The 26,428-nt window shown below is 40.8% G+C and overlaps 2 protein-coding genes across 8 annotated transcripts in view; both read left to right on the top strand.

The window, feature by feature from the left end:
- LOC111150680 (RAB GTPase activating protein 1 like) overlaps window positions 1-5,761 on the top strand; it is a 759,175-nt gene extending 753,414 nt beyond the window's left edge. For all 6 annotated transcript variants that reach the window (XM_022508220.1, XM_022508222.1, XM_022508221.1 and 3 more), the window contains 2 exons: window positions 1,004-1,201; window positions 2,310-5,761. In XM_022508220.1, the coding sequence (XP_022363928.1) occupies window positions 1,004-1,201; window positions 2,310-2,462 (351 nt within the window). In that variant the 3' untranslated portion in view covers window positions 2,463-5,761. The remainder of the gene's footprint in view (window positions 1-1,003; window positions 1,202-2,309) is intronic.
- Window positions 5,762-11,562: 5,801 nt separating this feature from the next.
- Window positions 11,563-26,364, top strand: LOC111150682 (calcyclin binding protein). 2 transcript variants are annotated; one of them, XM_022508230.1, is made up of 6 exons: window positions 11,563-11,637; window positions 18,033-18,252; window positions 22,513-22,609; window positions 22,857-22,956; window positions 24,282-24,379; window positions 25,785-26,364. In XM_022508230.1, the coding sequence occupies exons 1-6, from the start codon at window positions 11,635-11,637 to the stop codon at window positions 25,939-25,941; spliced, it is 675 nt and encodes a 224-aa protein (XP_022363938.1). In that variant the 5' UTR covers window positions 11,563-11,634; the 3' UTR covers window positions 25,942-26,364. The 2 variants fall into 2 exon arrangements, with proteins under 2 accessions (XP_022363938.1, XP_022363937.1); XM_022508229.1 differs by lacking the exon at window positions 11,563-11,637 and adding an exon at window positions 13,908-14,137.
- The last annotated feature ends 64 nt before the right edge of the window (window positions 26,365-26,428 follow it).

Here is a 26,428-nt window from a genome sequence, read left to right as displayed (position 1 = left end):
GAATCACAGACCTGTACCCCTGAAACAAATAAAACATTATATGTTAATTTGAAACAAACAATCAGTGGGGGCTAAGAAGGTGATCTCTAGGGATTCAGGCCTGGCATGAGGAGAGCTCGGACATGTCAGAGAAATAATGACCAGCTGAATATGGAATGAGGGAGAAGGGAAAGAAGATGAGCCCAGAGTTCAGGCCTAAATGGTGGAGACAGGCATAGTGATACAGAAATGTGGGGAGAATTGGGGTGTGTGTGTGTGTGTGTGTGTGTGTGTGTGTAAGTATAGTTTCAGTTATGGCCATATTATAATGTGTAGGAGTACATTAAAATAGAGATGCTCTGTAATATCTTTTAGCTCTAAACTATTTTTGGAGCTGTTGTAAGTAAACAAGAGCACCACTGTCTCGAAGAGTTGCTGTTGGTCGGTGCTGTGCGCCTGACTGGCAGGCCAGACGTGAGGCAGAGTTACTTGGATTACCTTGAACAATAGTGATTCTCTTTGCTTAAAGCTGAACCGAAGGACAGGACATAAACTTCGTTGCAAGCATAGATTTGGGTCAGTCACAGTGACCTTTCTCAGTATCCTGTGGACTGGCTACTTACGCTCTGAGTTTCTTCACTTGCAGCGGGGGTGGGAAGAGTACGCGGTCTTACAGGACCTCTAGGATTCAGGAGACACTGCTTGGAGAGCCTAGAGTCTATGGCGTGGGGCTCTAGAAAGACTAATGGCAGCACAGAATTTCCAGGACAGGTTTCACAGAGATGCTCTAATAGTTCCATTTCCAGGGAAATGGATACTCTAGAGATAATTTAAGAAGCAAGGAGCACTGAACTTGAGCAACTGAGTTTTGTGCTAAAGCCATTTTGGCTGCAGCGCACGAAATACAATTAACTTCAGAAGTGGGCTTGCCTTCGAGGACCACAAGCAGCGTCTACATCTTGTTTCTGGAAGTGATTTCTGCCGTGAAGTCACTTGATGTGGGTTCTCTCTTTGGCTATTTCAGGGTAAAATGATGGCCTGTAAACACTGCAGTGACATTTTCAGCAAAGAGGGGGCCCTGAAGCCGGCGGCCGTCAGCAGGGAGGAGCAGGGGGTGGACCTGGATGACGAGAAGGACAACCTGAAGAAGCAGCTGAGGGAGATGGAGCTGGAGTTGGCGCAGACCAAGCTGCAGCTGGTGGAGGCCAAGTGCAAAATCCAGGTCGGTGACCGGAGGAGAGAAGCGGTCCACGCTCTAGGACACATTCTCATCCTTTGGCTCCATCCATCCAGCTCGGCATCTGAAGAGGTTTCCGCATATGATGAACACATTTTTTGCCCACTAATGTGTCCTCCAGAGTCACATTTTACATCATTTAAAAAAATTTTTTTTAAGATCTAATTTATTCATTTGACAGAGGAGAGACACAGTGAGAGAGGGAACACAAGTAGGGGGAGCAGGAGAGGGAGAAGCAGGCTCCCCACTGAGCAGAGAGCCCAATGCAGGGCTTGATCCCAGGACCCTGAGATCATGACCTGAGCCGAAGGCAGAGGCTTAACCTACTGAGCCACCCAGATGCCCCTACATCATTATTTTTAAATAGTGACATAAACACATAGTTTTAAATGAAAGCGTAATAATTAAAATAATATCCTATGAGAACTAGAGCATATGCTTTTTTAGTTTACCCTGAGATTTCTGTTGCCAAGGTCCCTTCTCATCGAACTTCAGCTGCTGTGGTAGCTGATCCTGAAAATGAAAGGCCAGACCTTTTCTGTTGTCCTCCTGACAGGTGGACATTGGCTGACACCCATTGTTTGCTTTGGAGCTTTTTCTCCTTCATCTTTACTTGACTTTACCAAATCCCTTTCCCCAAAATCTCTGCCCATATAGGAAGATAACATAATTAGGAAAATAGTCGTGGCTTCTGATGGACTATTCCCCATTTCCCTTCTCCCAAGGTCCTTGCCTACCACCATAACCCGCCATGGCTCTAACCATGGCCCCACTAGCGACCCTGAACGGTTTCTGTGCTGGCCCGGGATGTTCTTGGGGTGAAGGCCATGTGTTTGGAACTAGAATTCAGTCATGCTTACAACATCAGCAGAAGTTCTGTCCATCCATATATTTGTTGTTTCAAACATGTTGTAACCTAAACCTAAATTTGGGCCAAAACCATTGCATTAAGAAGCCAGTTAAAATCTCTTGTGGGTTTTGTGGGAGGACAGCTACAGCTATACAGACCTGGGGATTCCATAAAACTATACTTTGGGGTTTTTTGGGCAGAGAGAAAAACACATAATTCAGATGATTTTCTTTTCTTAATTAGGAACTGGAACATCAGAGAGGAGCCCTTATGAATGAAATCCAAGCTGCAAAAAACTCTTGGTTTAGCAAAACCCTGAACTCTATCAAAACGGCCACAGGCACCCAGCCGCTGCAGCCACCGCCGGCCACCCAGCCACCCAAGGAGAGCACATAGTTCCAGCCTCCCCAAAGCACAAGAGCACAACGATCAAAGGGACAGAAACCCAGGAGGAATCTCCCGGTATCCCTTTGCAGGAAAGTAGAGGAGGCCAGAAAGCAAGCCAGGACCTCTCAGTAGCTCTCACTCGTTCTCGTTTGACACTTTGCAAAGGGATGTTATTTAAACTGACCTGAGTTATGTTGAATACCTGCTTTCGAGCTTCTCATGGAAGGCCAAGTTCAGTTCCACCATAGTATTACCCATTATTTTATATGCCTGATGTTTAGTTGGAAATAAGTAATTCAGAACTAAATGCTTTTAATTTAGAACTAATTATTCATAATTACTTTTATCTTACATAAAAATGGAGATGTCTTTTATTCCAAGGTTGAAGTGATAGGATATTTGTCACAGCAAAAAAACGAAAAAAGAAAAAAAAGAAAAAAGAAAAAAAAAAAAAGATTGAAATCTAAACCTCTTATCTTTTCAGGATTTATTCAGATAAAGCACACTGTGGGACCATTCATGACGACTGTCAGGTTTCTTCCTGAAAGTGACTCCCTGGAAAATGATAATCCGTCCAAAGAATAAACCTGGGATTGAACAGTCCTCCCAAAAAGAATGAGTTTATTTTCATTTTCTGTTGCGTATATCTGGAAGTGAAGTGCCAAGAACCATGGAATAAGATAGACTATTGAGAAAACAACCTAGAGGAAAGGAACAGAAATTTTGATAAATGCAGGATAAGATAAATCATTCAGCCCTAGTACTCCCAACAGGTCCTTTTGAGAAACTCTACATGCGAATTGCCGATTCCTAGGTCTGAACACAGTTGTGACTTCCAGCAGACTTGAAGTCAGAGGTGGCTACTGTGAGTTGCAGCATTAGGGAACCTTTACTGGAAAAGCCCGGAGAGACCCAGGTTCAGCCAATGTGCTTCAAATGAAATAGAGAACCAGGGACAGAGTATGTCATTTAAGGTTGACATATATTTGCTAAGTAAACACTAATATACTCTACCTTTTTAAAGTTACAAAATGGAAAATTAAGGTCAGTTTTACTTCATCTTAGTTTACTGTTAGACAACTTGAACTATTTCTGTATCTCCCTAAAAATGTGCCCTTGGTACCCCAGATGAAGAGATGCAAATGCATTGGTAACATTTTTGATTGAATATAAAATCTTTATAGAAATACTTATCTCATGGAAAGGTAAAGCTATTGTTTAAAAGTTGGTGGAAATAGTTTTTTTTCAAATTATATTTAACATATAATTGAATATTCTTTGAACATATATTTAACATGTAATTGGAAAAATAACTATTTCCACCAATTTATATATGTATAGTCCTTGCAGGAAATTCTTTGGTAACAGCAAAACTAATTTTCCCATTTTCTGAACTAGTTTGGAGGCTTAGGTCCTTTTACGCCAACCAAACTGCCGTCAGCGATGTACAATAACATTTATTGATACTCATCTTTCCCTTCATTGTTGAACATATTCTTTGCAAAGGATCTTAAACTCTGTAGCCAGAGTGATTCTCATCTGTGCCATATGTTGCAATGAAAAGTTACACATTCTTGGAAGTACAAATTAAATAAGAGCCATCTCAACTCTAGGAGCATGCACTATTAAGTTGCTCATAGTAGATAACTTTCCTCCAAAATGATCATTAAACTCTAAATTAAGTCCCCTTCATTGGTAAGTGTTTATTAAATCATCTACAACCCATAAAACTGATATGGATGTTATCCTTTATTATATTTATCAGATGATACTCCTTACAGAATTGTGTTTTGTCCTGACGTCTTTCATTATAATATTCATTTCCTTGTACCAAAAAGGAAAATAATCCAGCATTCTGAGTGTCTGTGTTGACGCTGATGTTCCCTACTTGGTGATTTAGAAAAGGTAATCTTTTTTTGTTGTTGTAAAATATAATGGCTAGAAAATTGCATCTTGGTACTTGTTTCTATAAGTCATTTAGCATAATTTTTTAGCTTTACTGGTACTTTATGCTTTGATTCCAAGAAGCCTTGTACAAGTTGCCTTATCAAATGGCCAGCTCAATTAAAGATGTTCTTTTGTGTTGTGTGAATCTCATAGTTTTACTGTACAGAGCTCTTTTTAACTTTGAAAAATCAGCACATTCCACAGAATGCCTGAATTGCATAATTTTCCTTATGTGGCAGTTGAGGGAGAAATGGAATGGCTGTAAGTCCAGTCCTCACCTGTATACCAGGCTCAGTTCCAGAGCCCCTTACATTTTTTTTCTTTAAACAAAATCACCAGGTACATACATTCCAAATGTATAATCTTTTACATTTTCTCTTAACTCTTTCAGAGTTAATTGCCATTTTAATGGCAATCTATAGATTTTTTTTCTTTCTTCTCCAGTTCCATGTCATACTTAGTTATGTGTATTGGTACCATAAGTCTAAACCGTTCCTCACTGCAATGCCTTTGGGTCAGTTGCAATACTAGATAGAAAGAAAGAAAATTCAGAATTTGGTATATGATGTGTTTATTCATTCAACATGTTAGAATAGCACCAGCCCAGCCACATGTCCTTTCCCCTGTATTGTTTGAAAACTCATGCGTCCCCGTGTTAAATAACTGTTCATTTTAATTTCACTTATTTTGAAATATATTTGAAAATTACTACTCTTCTCTTGAATTTCTTTTAGAAAGTCATCAACCAGCCCAGATATCTAGGAAATTTCCAAATATTCTAGAGTGTTTTTCATCTTTTCCTAGGATATGTTATATAAAACATTCCTCCAGAAATCCAACACTTGCAGCAATCTGAAGAGTGATGATTTCTCTTCTCATTAAATTCTGCAGAATAAATGAAAGGAGTGAATTTCAATTTGATAGTTCAGTTCATTAGCTTTTATATCTTGAGACTCTTGTTTAACACATTCTTTGAAGCTGAAAAAAAAAAAACCCAGTTGAATTGTGCAGTGCATATGTTTGCTGGTTTCACACCCTGAGCCACGGCACAATTTGGTTATATTTAGTTACATACAATTTAATGCAAAGAAATTCCCAGTTACCTAATGCTGTGTGAGTGCCTATCAGGAACACTAAGGGAATGTTCTAGAGGCCTCTGGCCTCTCCTTCCATACAACCACTCTCTTTCCCTCTCCCAGCTATTCAGTTCATAATTTCTTCATTGGCTTTCTTAAATTTCCAAAGTACAAAAGCAATCTTTGTACTAAATGTTGGGATAGTTTTAATACTAATATTTATCTTGTTTCTCCCCCCCCCAATTTTTCATCCTTTTGTACTGTGTATTAATATTTATTTTTCTCAAGCCGCTACTCCATTTTCTTAAAATATTTTCCAGTTAATAACTGGTGGCTTTATTTCCCAGTGAAAGGGAGAAAAACAAGAGAATGCACAATTTAGGGCACGAGATGAAAGATCCCTGAAAAGAGTGATCAGTTAACTGAGAATGAGGCCTGCTCAGGTAACTGAGGTAAGGGGTTGAGTTTTCTTTGGCTGACATCAGCCCACTCATGATTCTGCTAAGGCAGTTGTCTGATTTCAGGATCCCTTGAAGGGAAAAGGGAACTTTTAAAAAATTAGATACCTTGTTGTTTTTTTTCCCTCCCTCTGGGAAAGAATACTTTTAATTACTTACTTAGCAAGAGGATTCTGTTGTACAACTTACTTTTTAAAAATACCCAAACTCTTAAATATCTGATTTTCTTGCTTCAATGACAAGAAAATGAGAGAATGGATGAATGCTGTCGTTTGAACACTGTTTGACTTGCGTGTGTGCGTGACTGGTAGAATTTTACATACACGATCCCTGCCTCTTTGTATGGCCAGGCACCAAGTCACTCAGTACACATGTGGCCAAATGAGAGTTCAGTGGCCTGTGTTTCTTACTCCCAGATAGAAAACTCTTTTTCCCCACTGGTCGCCCTGCTGTTGCCACACTGAACTAGAACTGCTCCAGAAGAGCCTTCCTCTCTCTTCTAGTGACTTCCATGTAACACAGGCAAAGCCCTTCATTTTAGGAATTTCCTTCTCTCTCAAAAGTGACCAAAATGAATCCTTCCACATGGGTTGCACCTCCCCAATGATGATCATGAGTTTTAACGAAAAAAGCAGATGTTTACAAGTGGCTGAGTGACTCCAGTCAGCTGTCAGGTGTCCCCTTCCCAGCTTCCATCTAAAAGACTACATGTCAGGTGTATTTCCAGAGGAATTTGTTACCAGTTATAAAAACATCTTCATCAACGTGTCCCATTCTTCCCATCTCCATCCTTGGTTTATCATTGGTAGTGTTCTGAAAACTTTAAGAAAAAAGAATCATTCAGTAGAACATAAACATTTTAAGTTACATTCCTTTTTCATTGGCAATAAGTTACTATGTAAAATCTTCCATTAAAATGTGATTTTAATAACTATATATTATATATGGAATAAAATATAGGCAACTTAATTATAAGTATATAAATGCATTAAGACTGGTGTCATGAAAGCACAAGAACAAAGCTGGAGATGGTCCCAGAATCCAAGATGACCCAATAGCCTTTTGCATCAATTTGTCCATTTTTGGTATTTTGCATAATGTATGGATCCTCAGTTCAAATGAAGGGAGAAGTTTCTCAATCAGCATCACTTCCTTTCTTTCAACTCCTACCTTTCCCTTACTAAGGAGGTAGTAGAAATTCTATACCGTTTATTTTTAGGAATTCTAATTTTGTCCATGACTTCTCTAATGAAAACAGGTTCTAGAACAAAGGAATTGATTGGCCCAAACAGTGCTGACTACAAAAGAAACACGAGGAAGCAGCCTCTGTAAACACTGACCAATTAGATGTTTCCATAATTCCATGTATTATGTATAGTACACGCTATCAGTGTAAATGTACTGCTTGTTAAGAAAAGTGCAATTTATTGTACATTGTCCCAACAAATGTTTACTTTTATAACAGTTATGAACTTGGATTAGTATCTTGTTTTCATGTGTGAATGAAGCCTTGTGAAATAAATTCAACCAAGAAGGTAACAAGATGACTGTTTTTGTGAGTCAGTGATGTTTTCAGTGCTTTGTGTTGCCCCTTTGGCCCCATTAAGCAGTAATAAACATTGATTCTCAAGTCCATATACCTCTTTTTGATTTGTTTCTAGTTGACTTTATAAACATCTGAACCCAATGTTTATGTAACACGTTTTTTTTTTTTTAAGATTTTTTTAATTTCTTTCTTTATTTGACAGACAGAGATCACAAGTAGGCAGAGAGGCAGTCAGAGAGAGAGAGAGAGAGAGAGGGAAGCAGGCTCTCTGCTAAGCAGAGAGCCCGATGCGGGGCTCGATCCCAGGACCCTGGGATCATGACCTGAGCCGAAGGCAGAGGCTTTAACCCACTGAGCCACCCAGGCGCCCCTGTAACACGTTTTTAAAAAAGATTTTATTATTTATTTGACAGAGATCACAAGTAGGCAGAGAGGCAGGCAGAGAGAGAGAGAGGAGGAAGCAGGCAGAGAGAGAGAGAGGAGGAAGCAGGCTCCCCGAGGAGCAGAAAGCCCGATGCTGCTCGATCCCAGGAACCCGGGACCATGACCTGAGCCGAAAGCAGAGGCTGTAACCCACTGAGCCACCCAGGCGTCCCTCTGTAACACTTCTTAACGGACCCTAGACTCTGGTCCATTTAGAAAGAAACAAGATGCCAGGAGTTTGTTGCAGGCTTTACCTTGCCAGAAAGATCCTGTGCACAGCAGCGCTGACGAGGGCCCTCTTCTCTCTCCCTTCATTGCATGGAGCAGACACCCTCACAGCTAGTTTAATAGTAATAGGGCAACTAATTAAAAGGAATAGGTGTATTCATCTCATAAGGCCAAACAGTTGGGCTTGAAGAGGCGCTGGGATGAGGGCTGGAATGCCACCAGGGACTGAAGCCACTGTTTTCACAGTCCTGCTTCTGCTCGTTTTGCCAGGTAACGCTTATCTGCTGCTGCTGCTCCCTCTGAAAACAAGTTTTCCTGCTTCTAAGTGCACATCTAGCAAGTTCACAATTTCTCTTCAAGTGATCAGCAGAGATGGACTAGCATCTCTGTGTCCCAATTCCAAAGTCTCATGGAAACCGAACTGGCTAATCCTGGATGAGGTAGTTGCTGAAAGTCTTTCAAAGTACAGCACAGTGGGTGCTAGCATAATTTAAGCCCAACTCCAGAAGGATTCTCAGAAGTGGAGGCAGAGTGCAGAGAATCCCAATTTGCATTTTGTTTTGGGAGTCCGTGGAACCTAAATGAAATCCAAGAGATGAGTCAGCTCCTCTTAGAATTCAGCATGTATTAGGAATATTAGACAGACATTGTAGAATTATAGTTTGTAGTTCAAACCACGGTCCTCTTTTGTTTGGCGCATGTGGTATTTTTTTAATTTTTGTAAAGTTTTGTATTTTAGTCATCTCTACACCCAACATGGGGCTCAAATTCACGACCCGAAGATCAAGAGTTGCATGCTCTTCCAGCTGAGCCAGCTCGGCACCCCTGGCCCATGTGGTGGTTTAAAAAACTAGAAATTTTTTTTAAAATTTTATTTATTTGACAGAGAGAGATCACAAGTAGGCAGAGAGGCAGGCAGAGCGAGGAAGCAGGCTCACCGCTGAGCAGAGAGCCCGATGTGGGGCTCGATCCCAGGACCCTGAGATCATGACCTGAGCCGAAGGCAGAGGCTTAACCCACTGAGCCACCTAGGCGCCCCTAAAAAATTAGAAATTTTACATAAAAAGTAGAACAGCAAAATTATTCAGAAACTACTGATTTGGTAGTTAGAAATTATGAGTGTTCTTAACATGAACAGTAAATGAAAGTCCCTTTTCACTATTGAAGTTCCTAGACTTAGTGAAGTTACATGTTAGATTGTAGATTTATGTCCAGAAGGGATGCAAATCCCTACTTTCTCTTCAGTGGACTGGATACTCCAAAGGTAATATATGGCTTATTACCCTGTCGGTATCAGCCAGTTTGTATCTAACTTTGCAACCTTACACTAACATTCCATTGTTGCAGTGCCTAGGAGTGCCTGGGTGGCTCAATCCGACTCTTGGTCTCTCTTCAGATCACAATCTCTGGGTTGTGAGATTGAGCCCTGCATCAACTCCATGCTCAGCAGGGAATCTGCTTGAGATTCTCTCCCTCTGTCCCTCCCCCCAACTCTCTCTCAAATAAAATCTTTTAAAAAATAGAAATAAATTGCCTCTAAGGATCCATTATGCAAACACACTTTGGTAACAGTGTTAATATCTTACTGGTTCCCTCATTAACTGAGCTGAATAAAATATTTATCATGTTCCTTTTAAATTTGCATGGGATTCTTGATTTCAGCTTTTTAAAAGTCTACTGTAATAGAACTTTTAATAACTGTCAAACGGAGACAGAACAAAATCTTTTAAAAGTTTACTTGTAAGGAAAAATTGCAAGGAAGTTCAGGCTTTAGCACAGGCTCACCAAATAGAAATTATAGTATTTAAATGACAAAAACAAGAATAAAATGCAGATTACCAGGTCTATTTAATTAATTCAAGCAAATTTACTGACTGCCTACTGTGCCAGTCTCTGTTCTTAGTGCTCGAAATGAGGTGAACAAGATCCTTACTCTGTGAAGTTTTAACTTTAGCACAGAATTTTTCTTAAACTCAGGGAAATACTGACATTTTGGGCCAAAGAGTAATTTCTTTTGGGGGCTATCATGCATACTGTAGGATATTTAGTAGCATCCCTGGGCCCTCCCCACTAGATATAGTAGTATTTCCCCAGTTGTGACAATGAAAAATGTCTCCAAATGTTGCCAGATGTCGGGGGTGGGGAGGGGGGTAAGAGTAAGCAAAATGTCTACCATTGTTCCCCAACTGAGAATGACTGTTGTAGTTGGCGAGACTAGTAAATTGCAGGTAGTAATAAATACTATGAAGAAAAACAGGGTAAGAGGGTGGAAATGGTGAGTGATGGTGATGAGGTTGATAGGATGGTTTTTGATATGTAAACTTGGCTAGCCTACACTCCCCCTCCCACCCCATTCAGCCAAATACTAAGTGTTGCTGTGTGAGTATTTTGCACACAGTAATTTAAACTCTTAATCAGTTAGCTTTGAGTAAGGGAGATTATCTGGGATAATCTGGGTGGGGCTAATGGAATCAGTTGGAAGGCCTTAATGCAGGGCTGCGATTTACTTGAGAGAATGGAATTCTTCCCTCCCTGGCTTCTGTGGAAGAAAGCTTCAACCTGTTCTCAGGGGGCCTGCCTAGAATCCATTCTTGCTCGTGTGGCCTACGAATTTTGGACTTGCTTAGCCAGTTCCAACAATTGCATAAGTTAATTCCTGGCAATAAGTATCTGCTACTGATTCTGCTTCTCTGATTGAAACCTAACTAGTACAGCTGAGAACAGCCCTTTTGAGTTACTTTTCAGAGAACTCAGTGAAGACATGATCTATGTGATGGTCTGGAAGAAAAGCATTCCAGAGGGAAAAGCACAGAGTACAGACTTTGAGATGAGGACAAACTCCGTGGATTTAAGGGCAATATGCCCTAACCTTAACCAGAAAGGAGGGGAGCAGTGAGAGAAGAGTTCTGTGAGATGAGACATGATACTCATAAAGGTAAGACAAGATCATGTAGTATACGGTAGGTCATGGTAAGGAGTTTGTGCTTAGTCTAATAAGCCCAACAGGAAGCTATTGGGAGGTTTTTACCAAAGGAATATAATGATTTGAAAAGATTACTCTGGCTGCTCTGTGGAAAACTATCTGTGGTGGTGGTGGGTGAGGGAGAAATCAGTTAAGAGGCTAAAAATCCAGATAAAATAATTATGGCTTGGTCTTCAGTGGTAGCAGTGGAGGTTGTGAGAAGTGGTCTGATTTATCCACATATTTTGTAGATAAGGCCAGGAAGTCTTGCTATAGGATGGGAGGTAGGACCTGAGATTAAAGACTCAAGTATGAGTCCTTGGCCTGAGCAATTAGGAGCAGGAGGTAGAGAATAATTGGAGAAACTGATTTGGGGTGTGAAGATGATTGGGAGGAGATTTTTGGGGTATGTGTGTGGGGGGGGTTGTTTGTTTATGTTTTCAGATAAGCTAAATTTGATGTACTTCTCAGACATCCAAGCAGAAACAGAGTCTGGAGCTCCAAGGAGAGGTGTTGCTGAAGACAATGATTTGGGTAATAGATGGTATTTAAAAATCTTCTAACTTTTGTTAAAAATAGAACTATCCTATGATCAAGTAACTGCACTACTAGATATTTACCCAAAAGATACCAAAAATGCTGATGTGAAGGGCACATGTACTCCAATGTTTACAGCAGCAATGTCTACAATAGCCAAACTATGAAAAGAGCCTAGATGTCCATCGACTGATGAATGGATAAAGATGTGGTTCATATAGACAGTGGAATATTACACAGGCATCAAAAAGAATGGAATCTTATCATTTGCAACAATGTGGCTGGAACTAGAGTATATTATGCTAAGTGAAATAAAGACAAATACCATATGATTTCATTTATGTATGGAACTTAAGAAACAAAATATGAACACAGGGGAAGGTAGAGAAAAATAAGATAAAAATAGGGACACAATCCATAAAAGACTCAACTATAAAGAATGAACCCAGATTTACAGGATGGCATAAAATGGGTGATGGGCATTAAGAAGGGCACTTGTTGGGATGAGTACTGGGTGCTATATGTAAGTGATGAATCACAAAATTTTACTCCTGAAACCAATACTACCGTGTATGTTAACCAACTTGAATTTAAAGTTAAAAAAAAAAAAAAAAGACCAGCATATAAACAAACAGATAATAAAAGCTTCTATTTAGGCTATCAGGTGGTAGGCAGAGTTGCCCCAGGTGCATAATCAAGCAAATGAAAAAAAAAAATCACTGCATTAGGTCAAGCTTTCACGCAGTGTAATGGGCTCTTTATTCCTATTTAATTAAATATAAATAATTACAGGCTTTTAGCTGGACACTTTTTTCCAAAAAACAGTAATAACTAACATACAACAAATGCACAGATCTCAAGAGTTAATTCTATCAATTTTGACAATTTCAGTGTAATATTTCATCTCAGGAAAATTCCCGCCTACTCGTGTAACCTACAAAGATTGCACTCCAGTTTATAGCTCCGTGAAATTTCTACAAAGGGAACATACCCGTAAACCAACATCCAAATCAAGACACAGGACATTATATAAACCTCAAATGCCTCCTCGTGGTTCTGTCATTGTCCTCCCCATCGTACGGAAGACTATCCTGATTTTTAACACCGTAACTAACGACTTTTGTTGGTTTTAAACTTCATTTAAACAAAACCAAGCGACATAAACTCTTCTATCTGGCTTCTTTCCCTTAACGTCAGGTCTGTGAGATTCAGGCACATTTTAAATAACTGTTATTTGTCTATTTTGGTACCACATTCCAGAGTCTTCACTATGACAATGGCCAGCCTGCACTTTTCTAGTAGCTTTTTCCTTCTCAGACTTGATTCTAATCGCTACCTTGGACGATATATAAAGCTGAGTGAGGGTTATTTGACTTCCCAGAGGTTACTGTTTGTTCCCAGCCCTGTTGCAGACGTTTTATGGCTGCCAAAGGCTAAAATAATATGAAAAGAGGAGGAACATAATGTAATCCCCGAAAAACTCAGCCTACATTTTCTCTGGTTAACAGCCTCAGTTAAATCCAATTCAAACCTGGGTTAGAACTAGAGAGTTGCAGAATGTTCGGTGAAGGGTTCAGAAGTACCATACCAGCACTTCAACAGTCAACGAAAAAAGGCGGGGCCACAACTGCGGCGGAAGACTGGTGGGGCCGTCTGGCATTAGCCTCTTTAACCCTTGGCTGCTCTACTGGGTCCCATCACGTGGCCAGAGCAACCTCACCTCCGGTAGCGCTAGGTGATGACGCCACCACATCGCAGTTGTTAAATCGTGATGACGACTCCAGAGGGTCATAACCCACTGAAAACCGAACTATTCCCTTCAGGATCTTCTACGCTAAACGTCTTCATTCTTTACTGTTTCAACGTAAAAACGCTGCCCCTTGTCCACCTTTTTGATCCTTTTCTCACAGACGCTCACAAATTAACTTCGGACAAGATGGCTGCCTAGCCAACCCGGTGCCCTAGAAGGGACGGAATCAGCCGACTTTCTAGTCAACTTCCGATTTCGATCCCGAAGACCAGTACGTTATTTCCGGGGTTGGTTTAAAGTACGTCAACGAGCCGTTCTGAGCTGCGACTGCGCAGCCGGGACACGCGAGGTCAAGGTATAATACGTACAGTTACCCGGGCAGAGAGGAAGAGGCGTTACTCTTCTGGAGCTGTTGGTTTGCTCGCGAGAGTTGAGCGTTGCTAGGAGGCTCGGCCTAAGGGGTGGGGCGAGGTTCGGCGGGGCGGAGCTAAGCGAGGCGGGCGGTGCGCGCGCGCAGGGTTGGGGGCGGTGCGGCGGCGACGGACTCGCGAAGGTTCCAGAGGCGCCGCGTGCGGGAGGCGGGCCGGGTCTCGCGCCGGGTCGGGTGTGCGCGCAGGCTTGGGGTACTGCGACTCGTGCGGGTGGGGCCGGCGTCCGGGAAAGCGCGTTCGGTGTGGTGTTTCTTGTTCTCTCCCCTGCCCGTCTGCAGCTCGGGCCTTGCTTGATCAGCCCGACCATGGCTTCAGCTTTGGAAGAGGTAAGGGTACGGCTTCATCTTCCTCACTCGACCGCGCGGTGCGTCGAGCGCTGTCGCCCGGAACTCGCTCTCGCCCCCCGCCCCCGGCCCTGTTTCCCGAGCTGAGGTGCCCGGCGGCCGCCTCCCAGGTTCCCTCCGTCCGGTGTCGCCGGGTCCCCGAGCTTCGCCTCGGCCGCCCACCTGCAGCGGCCTCTGCCGGCTTCCGGCGTCCGGCCTCTGTGGCCCCGGGAAAGTTGCCGATGGACACCCGCCGCTCAGCCCCGGCCTTGCGGGCGATTTGTGCCCGCGGGCAGGGTGATCCGGGCTGTGTCGCGGTCCCCGGCTGCAGGTAGTGCCTGCGGTGGACCTTGGCGAGCTGGTCACCTTCACGTTTTCCTCAGGCTCTGTCCGCTCGCGCAAAACGAGCCGGGGACGTGAAGGTTCCTTCAGGCTGATTGCAGAAACCGAGGGTCGGGTGGGAAGTCTGCCCCCAGCACTTGACTTCTAGAGCTGTTTTCTCAACGCAAATGAGTAGCTGGGTTACTTTGGGCGAGTTGTTGCGCGTCTCTGTGCCACAGCAGCGTCCATTTCAGAGAGTTAGACCAGCAAATAGTCCTAAGTGTTGAAAAGAGTGCGTGTCAAGCAGCAGTGTGCTGTATGCGTTTTAAAAATCAGTAAGTTGGAAAGTTGTAACTATCGGTGGGAAATAGCCTTTTTCTCTCTTAAGCTCTGTGAACTCTGAACGGGGCGGCTTAACTTATTTGAAGGCTTATTAGCTTGAACAGTTACTAAATGGGAATAATAATATTTGATTTGCTCTTTCCTGGTACTATTATTCACAGGAAAGCGCTGATTATTAATAGATTTGTTTTCTGGAAATGTTTTTCTCAATATGAACAAGTCTGAGAAATCTCAAACTTGATTTGGAAGTCTAAACATCTTTAAATGAAGGAAGTGTGTGTGTGTGTGTGTGTGTTATACTGGATACCTTGCCCCAGGTTTATGTTAACGTGTTACAGAAATATGCCTTGGTTTCCGTGTGCCCTGAGGAAACGGTCTCTACAGTGACTTTACAGTAACACACGTGGACAGCTCAGTTATTAAACCTCTTCAACATACGGGATTTTTCTCAGTTGAGGTACTTAAAAAAATACGCGCTTAGGGACACTTCAGGGTTTGTTTTTCTTTGATATAAAATATATTGTTTAACCATTTTTAAAGTGTATTTTTAGTACATTCAGTGTTGCATCACTATCACTACTGTATAATTCAACATTTTTATCATTCTGTCCCCAAAAGAAACCTATTGTCTGTTGAGCAGTCTCTTCCTACTTCCCCTCCCTGAGGCTGCCACTAATTACTTTGTCTCTATGGATTTGCCAATTCTGGACATTTCATATAAATGGAATCTTATAGAATATGGCATTTTGCTTTTGGCTTTTTTCACTTAACGGAATCTCTAGTTCACCCACGGTGTGGCTTGTGTTCCTTTTTGTGTCCAAATAATGTTCCATTATATGGATGTGCCACATTTTGTTTCTCCTTATCAGTTGACGGACATTTGGACGATCGATTTTTGGCTATTGGGAACTGTACTGCTGTGAATACTGTGTACCACTTCTTATGTGGACAGGTATTTTCAGTTCTGTGAGGTATGTACCCACGAGTGGACTTGAAGGAGCATGGGAACTCTTTTCAAAGTGGCTGCACCAGTTTACATTCCCACAAGTTGGGTACCAATATAGGCCCACCCTCTTAACACGTGTTATTTTAGGGGGTGTTTTTGCGGATGTTTTAGTGGGTGTGAAGTGGCATTCTGTTGTGATTTTGATGTGCAGTTCCTAAATGACTAAGGATATTGAGCATCTTTTCTTGTGCTTGATGGCTGTGTTCAAGTCCTTTGCTTATTTTGAGCACTTTGGTTTTAATGCTTCCTGGTGAACTCAGAAACAGGTAAGATAAAGCTTGAATGTGTTAATGGGTGGAGATAAAGGGATTGAGATTTTGCATAAGGAAAACAAATGAATGCTAAGGTAAATTAGATGAGGAACTCCTGTGTGCCAGAAAAGTTCCAAAGGGATCGATTTTACTGGTTTCAGGTCTGCAAATAACAGAACTGTGGAATTAAAAACAGGCCTATTGGGAGGTTGCTTCAGACTTACAGTGACTCCCTTCCTTTTCAAAACTGCCTGGAAAGAGGCCTGAGGATCCCTTGCTTAATTCTCAGAGTTTAAGAAGCCTGCTAGAGAAAGGATTCCTTGCCAGTCAAGAAATAGAAAATATATCAAGTCTTAACATGTTATGTTTTGTTGTTGTTGTGTTAACTGAATCCTTATTCAGGAACAAATATACCAATTTTACATTTCAAGATTTTTATCATATTGATAGTAAAATCAGTGTGAATTTTTAGATCATGATAAGATACTGCTTTGAATGAAAGCATCTTGGTTCTGTTCTCAGAGGATGAAACTGCAGGATTTTTTGTTTTAGCAATATGAGTTTTGGGGGGTTAGGGCAGTAGATAAGACAGGAGACTGCCACAGTTGGACTTTGTATTTACCATCCTCACAGTTACTGGTAAGTGAAATTAGGGCATCAGAGTTAAATGAGATAATGAAAGACTTAGGGTGAAAAGTGATTGTTTTTCTGTTACTACATTTTGTAAGACTTACAAAACAAAGACTTCAGAATTCTACTTGGACATTATATTGAGTTTTCAAACTTATGAAGATTTTTATATTGAGGTTTTTGTTTTTTTTTAAAGATTTTATTTATTTATTTGACAGAGAGATCACAAGTAGGCAGAGAGGCAGGCAGAGAGAGAGGAAGGAAAGCAGGCTCCCCGCTGTGCAGAGAGCCCGATGCGGGGCTCAATCCCAGGACCCTGGGATCATGACCTGAGCCGAAGGCAGAGGCTTAACCCACTGAGCCACCCATGCGCCCCTATATTGAGGTTTTTTGTATGCTCTGAGGATACAGTGTATAATGTCATATTACTATTACCAAGCCAGAATGTAAAGTTATTTTTGAAAAATGAAACCCTTGTTTGTAAGGATCTTATGTATTTGCAGTATGTCAGAGGATAATGGAGAAAAGATTTTTAAGCTGATTATCTCATAGTGTCTTTAACTCTTGAACTTAATAAAATGTTGGCCATCTCTCTAGCAAGTAGAAATAGACACTGGTAGGCAATATATTGGCAAGAGGAGAAAAGAACAGGTGGTTTTTTTCAGTGATCCAGGACTGTGCCGCAGTTTGGGTTGTTTGTCTAGGTTTTACTCCTCTACGGGGTAACTAAGACCCAGACTTTTGAGTGCAGTGTTAACCTGGAGATTCAGAACAAGACTTTTTCTTAAAAGAAATATGTTTCTGTTTTTTTTAAATCTTTTAAAAAGCGCAAGGTTTTTTATTTGTAGTATTTGGGGTAGGAACCAGTGAGGAACCACCATAGAAAGTAGACTACCTCTGTAAAGTTGCTGTAGCATTTCACCTTGTTCATTGTGTAGTTGCTCATCGGTTTTAAGATTTTTAAAATTCCTAATACCTGATGACTATGAACAGATGTCATAAGGAAATCTATAAATTTTTTTTGAGATTCCGTCATTGAACTTTATGAATCACAACAGTATCTTGTAAATAACATGTTCTAAAACAGGCATATAACAACTACCAAACTGGAAAATTTAAGCTTGATTAATTACGTTACTATAAGTTTTCCTTTAAAAAAAAATTAGGAAGCTTCAGTTATTTACAGTTCAGTAGGCTGGAGAAAAGAATCTCAGGTTGCGATCCAACCCTAGAAAATTTAAATGAATTTCTTAATTCTTAGCTGTTCGGTAAACTGAATGACCAATAGGCACAATATCCAGCTATTATTTTATTTATCATAACTAACTTATCTTCGGTTTTAATACAGCTACAGAAAGATCTAGAAGAGGTAAAGGTGTTGCTGGAAAAGACCTCTAGAAAAAGAGTACGTGATGCCCTTACAGTGGAAAAATCCAAGATTGAGACAGAGATCAAGAACAAGATGCAGCAGAAATCACAGAGAAAAGCAGAACTTCTTGACAATGAAAAGCCAGCTGCTGTGGTTGCTCCCATTACAACAGGATATACAGTGAAAATCAGTAATTACGGTATGACTCCCTATCCTACATCCAGCTCTTTTTGCCTCCCAGCAACTTATTCCTGAGTAGTGACCCACTAACACTAAAATAGTCTCAGTGTTTGATTTTGGTAGTTTGAAAGAGAAGACCTGTTGTTACTTTATTAAGATGCTTTGGAAGAGATGAAAAAGCAAAGAATAGATTTAAAAGCTGTCAACAAGAGCAAGATGATTCTGTGTGAGTAGCAACAAGAATGAACCTATTCTGAAATACTGTTGAACATATAAGGAACACAGCTCTTTATTTTAATTCTGTTTTGGATTTTACTTTGCCAGACAACCACCAGTATTATCTATGGAAAGGAATCTAGGCAAATTCGAGAAACATTTTGAGTGCCCAATCTGTGCCACTGTTGTGCTTGGGCTTGTGGATACACAGTAGTGACCAAGACCCAGTCCTTGCTCGTGGTGTGGTTAGGACACAGACATACAGCTAATACTATTACATGTGATGATACCATTTTCTCTCCGTAGATAATTTTGGAACAGTGCAGCTTGAATCTGATGAGCTCTCTTAAGGGGAGGGACAGTCATTTTTCTTTCTGCTCCCAGTATCTAGCACATAGTAATTACTTAATACTTGCTTGAACAAAGTGAATAGAGGTTTGTGAAGTTTTGTGGGAATATAGCTGATGTAACGGAAAACTGAAATGGAAGACTGAAGAATGAAATGGAGACTTAACACATTTGAGTCTGAAGGCTGAGTTTGGCGAGTATAAGAAAAGGGAGGGGATTGTGTGAGCAGAGAACATGCTTAGAGCCATGGGAAGCAGCTTGTGTTTTCCCTGTTGTCATAAGGAAAAGCAGTGTGTGTTGTGTTTAAGACATGTAGTATAGTGGGCGCCTGGGTGGCTTAGTTGGTTAAGTGACTCCCTTCAGCTCAGATCATGATCCCAGAGTTGGGAGGTCTGCTGCTCCCTCTGACCCTACCCCATCTTGTGTGCGCACGCGCTTTCTCTCTCTCATTTAACAAAATCTTTTAAAAAAGAGATGTAGTGTAGTACCCTAAGGAGCTATGCTGTATATTTACTTGACTACAGGAAGCTGGTCTGAGCTCGTAGGATTAAGGCATATACCCAGCAACTGTGATTTGTGTTAAGGGAGAAACTGTTCTCAATGTGGAAGATGAACTCAATGAATGGGAAGAAACTAGATGAAGGTCTGCTGAACCCTCTAGAATGTCTTTTTGGATTAACACTACATTTCTGTTCTCTAGCACTCTCTGGAACTTAAGGAACGGTCAGGGATATATAGAGAGCCTATATATACAACAAATACATAAACATTTTTATTCACTTTATGTGAAGTTTGTGTGTTTTTAGTTGATAGAATTCATCTAGGTTCATCAGATTAGATTTGGATGATTTGGACCATATTTTACTATGTCAGTGAAGGGAATTGAGAAAGCAGTGATTGCCTTTGAACTGTTTAAGAGAAGTAGAAATGATTATGATATTAGAGAATGTTTAGACATCCAGTTTAGTAGAGAATTCTACAGTATACATCTACTTTTTAAAAAATTATTATTAAAGATTTTATTTATTTGATAGAGATCGCACAAGTAGGCAGAGCGGCAGGGAGAGGGAGAAGCAGGCTCTCTGCTGAGCATGGAGCCCAATGCGGAACTCGATCCCAGCACTCTGGGATCATGACCTGAGCCCAAGGCAGCTGCTTAACTCACTGAGCCACCCAGGCGCCCCTACATCTACTTTGAGAATTCTCTTTAGTAGAGAATACATTTACTTTAGTAGAGAATTCTACAAAATTTTCACAAAAAGAAAATGAGCTGCTCTTAATTTTTTTGAGTATAGTTGACCTGATGAAGTTTTAGAATATAAGTGAGGTTCAGCGGGGTGGAATCTGGAGCTGACTACATGAAAGAATTCTTGAGACATCTTTGGTGCAAAATGGTGGTTTATTAAAGCACAGGGATGGGACCCGTGGGCAGAAAGCTGTGGCCCTGGGCTTGTGAGGGGTGGCTGGTGTATTCTGTGGAGTTGGGGAGGTAAGGAAAAAGGGAGGGTTTGAAAGAACTTTCCTATGCTAAAGAGGACCTACAAGATACCAAAGGCCTTGCCATTATCAAGTTAAAGTGGTTTTCCTTTTAGTAAGGCATTAACAGTAAAAATAGTTGGGAGATTTCTGGAGTAATGTCACACTCCTGCTGTCACACGTCCTTATCAGTGAGCTTTAGGTTTAGAAGAAATTTAACTTTATTTACATTTCCCTCTGCCTCAGCCTCCCTCAATTTTAGGGAGGGGGGAGATGATGTTAGGGCTTCTGGAACTGAGTTGTGGGTCTTTGGAAGTTAGGCTGTTGGTAAGAAAGGTTCTTCCTTGTAAATCACTAGGATATTTGTAAACTGAGGGAGACTCAGGTCTTGCAGGATTGTGATCTCTACAAGTTAACTATTTTTCTTTTAGGGCAGCCAAGAATACCTGAGGAATGTCACATACATCCCAGGGAGGGGGGTGTTGCCCGGTGTCAGCTTCTAAGTTGTCCTCAGTTTGCCTTCTGTTCCCTCATTAGAACCCACAATGAGACATTCATTTCAGGTGTACAGCACAGTGATCCAGCATCTCTGCTAGGCTGTGCCCACTGCAAGTGTCACTGTGCAACGCTATTACAGTATCATCTCTGTGTTCCTTACACTGTACCTTTTATTCTCCCCAGTTTATTCATTCCATAATCAGAAATCTGTACCTCCCACTCCCCTTTACCGCTGTGCCTAGATCTTCCCCTTCACCCCAGCAGCCATGGGATGGGTTTGTTCTCAGTATTTATGGGTCTGTTTCTGCTTTTGCTTGTTTTTTTAGATTCAGCATACAAGTGAAATCATACGGTATTTGACTTCACTTAGCATTAATACTCTCTAGGTCCATCCCTGCTGTTGTGGATGTTAAGATGTCCTTTTCTTTTTCATGGCTGAGGAATAATTCCATTGTCATATATCTTTACCCGTTCAGGGACACTTAAGTTGCTTCCCTCTTTGGCTTTTAAAAATAATGCTGCAGTAGACATAGGGATATATGTACCTTTTAAAGTCATGTTTTCGTTTTGCACGAGTAAATACCCAGTAGTGGAATTACTAAATGATAATGGTGTTTCTGTTTCGAATCTTCTGAGCAGCCTCCATCCTGTTTTCCACACTGGCCGTTGCAGTTTACGTTGCCACCAGCAGTGTACACGGCTTCCTTTTCTCCATATCCGTCCATACCCACGTTTGTTATTTCATGTTTTGGGGATTTTGTTGTTTTTTAATTCTAGCCATTCTGACAGGTAAGGTGACCTCTCATTGTAGTTTTGGTTGGTATTTCCCTGATGATTAGTGATGTTGAGTATCTTCATGTGTCTGTTGGCTACCTGTATGTCGTCTTTGCGGAAATGTTTGTTCAGGTCCTCTGCGTTTTTTAATCAATTGTTTGGGTGTTTTGCTGTTGAGTTGTATGCAAGTTCTTTCTGTACTTTGCATATTAACACCTTATCAGATAGATCATTTGCAAATATCTTCCATTCAGTAGGTTGCCTTTTCGTTTTATTGATGATTTTTTTTTTTTTTAAGATTTTATTTATTTGACAGGAAACACAAGTAGGGGGAGTGGGAGAGAGAAGCAGGCTTCTGGGTGAGCAGGGAGCCGGACGCAGGGCTTCATCCCAGGACCTTGGGACCACGACCTGAGCCAAAGGCAGATGCTTAACGGCTAAGCCACCCAGGCACGCCCCTGATGATCCTTTTTTATGCAGAAACTTTATTTTAGTTTTAGTACTGCTTTTGTTTTCCTTGCCTCAGGAGCCACACCTAGAAAGATGTTGCTGTGGCCAATGCCAGAGACATTATTGTCTGTGTTGTCTTCTAGGAGTTTATGGTTTCAAGTCTCACATTTTGGTCTTTCATCCATTTTGAGTTTCTCTTTGTGTGGTGTTAGTAAAATGAGCTACTCTTAATGTGTAATGATCATATTCCTTATTCTTAGGAATAAAAAAACCACAGGCTTTGTTTTCAGGAAACCTGGGTTTGAATTGAAGTTCTACCACAAGCTAGATACCTAACTTTGGATAGATTATATAACTGTTCTGAAGCTCAATTTCTCCATCTAGAAAGTTGCTTGTATTTTAATTTTTCCCATGTTTCTATTACTAGAATTTAGCTGTCTCCAGGTTCAGGAGCAATATGCATTTGCTGTTCTAGAGATAGTATGAGACTTTATTTATGTCCCTTTTTTGTTACTAGGATGGGATCAGTCAGATAAGTTTGTGAAAATCTACATTACCTTAACTGGAGTTCATCAAGTCCCCACTGAGAACGTGCAGGTGCACTTCACAGAGAGGTGAGTTCTTGCGATGGGAAATAGTGGTCACCAAGTCAGAGGTTGCTTTATTACTGGTTCTTTTCTTTGCAATTTCTAAAACTGCTTAAATTTAGAGTTCTCCTTTACACCTGCTTTGAAGAGCCTAATCTTACCACCAGGGATGGCCAATTGAACATCCTAAAATAAAACTTGTGGCTTTTTTCCACAAGAGTTATAGAGCATGTCTTATAGAGCCAGGGATAATGTATTCACTATTGTATTATAGGTCATTTGATCTTTTGGTAAAGAATCTAAATGGGAAGAGTTACTCCATGATTGTGAACAATCTTTTAAAACCCATCTCTGTGGAAGGCAGTTCAAAAAAAGTAAGTTTGCTTTTTTTTGTCATTATGTTGTGAAACCTCATTAAGTTGAACCTGGTTGATTTAGAATTGAGAGGAACTAGAATTAATTTATCCTCTGTAACAGGGATCAGCAAACTAGTCTGATGGCTGTATTACTGGAACAATGCCAGGGCTCACTTTTTGTGTTGTCTTTGCCTTTGATTGCGCTGTAATTGTAATGGCAGAATTAAGTAGCTGTGTGAGAGAAACCTAAAATAATAACTGTCTGGCTCTATTTCAACTCCTGTCTTTAGAAGAATAGATTATTATAAAAATATTGCATTAGAATCAAGAAGGGAATAAACTTTCAAAATTGGTTAAGAGACTTGTGTTTTCATGTTAGTTCCCCCCCCTTTCATGTCAGTTTCGTCACTTACTAGTTGTGACTTTTTAGCAGCTCACTTAAGCATTCTGAGCCTCAGTTTCCTCATTTGTACAATGGAAATAGTTAATTTTACAAAGTTGAAATTATATACTGAAAGAGAATATATATAAAGTACTTAAATTAATGGTAGCTGTTCTCAGAAAACTATCTGAATTTTTGATAACATAAAGGGATTTAATTAAGCACTTAGCCTAACTAGAAGTAGTAAAACCTATAAAAATAAATGGCTTTTTAAACTACTGTTCACACTTTTCACTAACTCAGATAATCTCCTTTCTACTTCAGTGAGGTTTAATGCATCTGTGCATAGATGTGCCGCTGTACCATTCTGCCATCTGTGTTTACATTGTTCCGTAGCAGTTTAAAGGCAGTATTGGAATGTAACATGAATTAGCTTGTGTCTCACTGCTCCTTCTTTATCCATCAATCCCAGAGTTGAACAAATACTCAAAAGAATCCTAGGAATTATATGGATCATTGTTGAAAGAGTTGTATATTATTTTTATTTGTGCCTGTCTCTGATCACTCTTACTGTATTATCCTCTTCCTTCAGTCACCAAATTCCCACCACTCTTTTTTTTAATTAGACACCAAAATTATCCCATTTTATAGCCTTTGATAGCCTTACTCCTTGCTGTGCCCTTCCTTCTGGATCTTGGGCCATAGCTCAGGTTTCACCTCAGAGGCCTTTCCTAATGAAGTTCCTCTTCCAAACCCCATTAACCCCTTTTTATCTTCAATATATTTGGATTTTACTTGTTTATGTTCTTTCTCTTTCATGAGTCCTATTTGTAAATGTACTACTACAACCTAAGACAGGTCCTACACATAATAGTAACTTGACTGAGTAAATGTTTTCCATATAATCATGCTTATTTACCTCCTTGTGTTCTAAGTTCTGCTTACTCTGCTCTTCTTCCAGGTCAAGACAGATACTGTTCTTATCTTATGTAGAAAGAAAGCAGAAAACACACGGTGGGACTACCTGACTCAGGTTGAAAAAGAATGCAAAGAGAAAGAGTGAGTTGACTTTGATTTCTTTAAGAATTTAAATATATTCTACGGGGCGCCTGGGTGGCTCAGTGGGTTAAGCCGCTGCCTTCCGCTCAGGTCATGATCTCAGGGTCCTGGGATTGAGTCCCGCATCAGGCTGTCTGCTCTGCAGGGAGCCTGCTTCCCTCTCTCTCTCTGCCTGCCTCTCTGTCTACTTGTGATCTCTCTCTGTCAAATAAATAAAATCTTTAAAAAAAATTTTAAATATATTCTTTGCTGGGATTGTAGACTGCTAATACTTTGCTGTTATGAATAAGAGCTGGTTAGTAGTTTGACCATTGACACCTCGATGTCTAGTGCTTTTAAGGAGGGCATAGATCCAGCAAGTTGCTTTTTATGGAGGGCTTTAGTTTTGGTTGGCTTTCTTGCATTGTTTTTTTTTTTTTTTTTTTTTTTTTTTTCCTCGCCCCAATTTTTTTGACAGAGATCACAAGTAGGCAGAGAGGAAGGGAGGCAGGCTCCCCGCCAAGCAGAGAGCCCGATGCGGGGCTGGATCCCAGGACCCTGAGATCATGACCTGAGCCAAAGGCAGAGGCTTTAACCCACTGAGCCACCCAGGCACCCCTCTTGCATTGGTTCTTAACTCTGGCCAGTGGTGCATTTGTGAGCATGTGAGAGCAAGTGAGCATGTGCAGGGGAGGTGGCAGAGCAGGAGAGAAGAATCCCAAGCAGGTTCCATACCCAGCACGGAGCCTGACATGGGGCTCCATCTCCACCCTGAGATGGTGACCTGAGCTGAAACCAAAACCAAGAGTTGGATGCTTAACCACCTGAGTCACATGGGTGCCCCACCTGTCCTGCTGCTATACAGATTCTGTGTCCATTCCCCGAGATTCCATCTCATTCGTTCCAAGAGAGGCCCAGATACATAGATCAACTTTCTGAATTCCACAGAAGTTCCTCATATGTAGTTAGTTTCACTCACTGGTGTAGAGTGCAAGAGAGTATTTTTATCCTACTTAATGGCTATTCTAAAAAGTTCATTTAAAGATACTTCCATTCTAGGTCAAATTGTTCCTCTGCTTGAAACGTCCTGCACTGGCAGTGTCCTACATTGAGTCTTAGCCTTCCTCTCACTCCTCCCCTGTAGCCCTGTATACTTGGTTGGTAGAGTTAGGAACTATCTGTATCTTATTTGATTTTAAATGTAGAACAAATTAAGGAGTACAGGACTATGTCTTTCTCTTGTATCCTCAGTGTCCAGTTACCTCATTCAGTACCAGATCACAAACATGAGGAATAGGAAGTTACTTGGCCCTGCTTGGACACTGGTTGAACTAGAGGCACGGATGATATGGAGGACCATATCAGTAAATGGGATCATTTAGAGACAGATCTGTCTCCATTACTGATTGTGTTTTCTTTTTCACAGAAAGCCCTCCTATGACACTGAAACAGATCCTAGTGAGGGATTAATGAATGTTCTAAAGAAAATTTATGAAGATGGAGATGATGATATGAAGCGAACCATTAATAAAGCCTGGGTGGAATCAAGAGAGAAGCAAGCCAAAGGAGACACAGAATTTTAAGACTTTAAAGTCATTTTGGGAACTGTGATGTGGAAATAATGTTTCCAAGGAGGAAATGTTGGTGAGCTGCACAGATAAATTTGACAAATAATTACTTACACAGCCTTCTTCTAAGGCAGTGAATTTGCCCATTTCCTCCTGGAGGATTTATTTAAATAAAATACGCTTATTAAACACTTCCTCCAAAGATGGTTTCCTTAGTAATCTGGGCATTTTGTTCAAAAAAAGAAAATATCGTATTCTTGTGTGAAATGTAAAACAGCAAGTCTTGCCTAATGATAATGCCACATTGTGTGTATTTTTGTTCAGCTAAGAGGTAGAAAACAAAAGTTCTTGTTTGCGTATAAGTTCCTGATTATCAGCTCTCAACATTGTAAGAGTAAGTAAAAATAAAACCTGAATTTTTGCATAAAATGCAAATTCGTACCTTTGTGCTTCAAGGTTGCCATAGTTTTCTTTGAGCAGCTTAGTACATCTACCACACATT

The sequence above is a fragment of the Enhydra lutris genome, unplaced genomic scaffold (genome assembly GCF_002288905.1).
Source record: "Enhydra lutris kenyoni isolate GAN:26980312 unplaced genomic scaffold, ASM228890v2 scaffoldscaffold24, whole genome shotgun sequence".
NCBI lineage: Eukaryota > Metazoa > Chordata > Mammalia > Carnivora > Mustelidae > Enhydra > Enhydra lutris.
The sequence above is the reverse complement of the archived record's forward strand: the minus strand, read 5'-3'. Positions and strand labels throughout refer to the sequence as shown.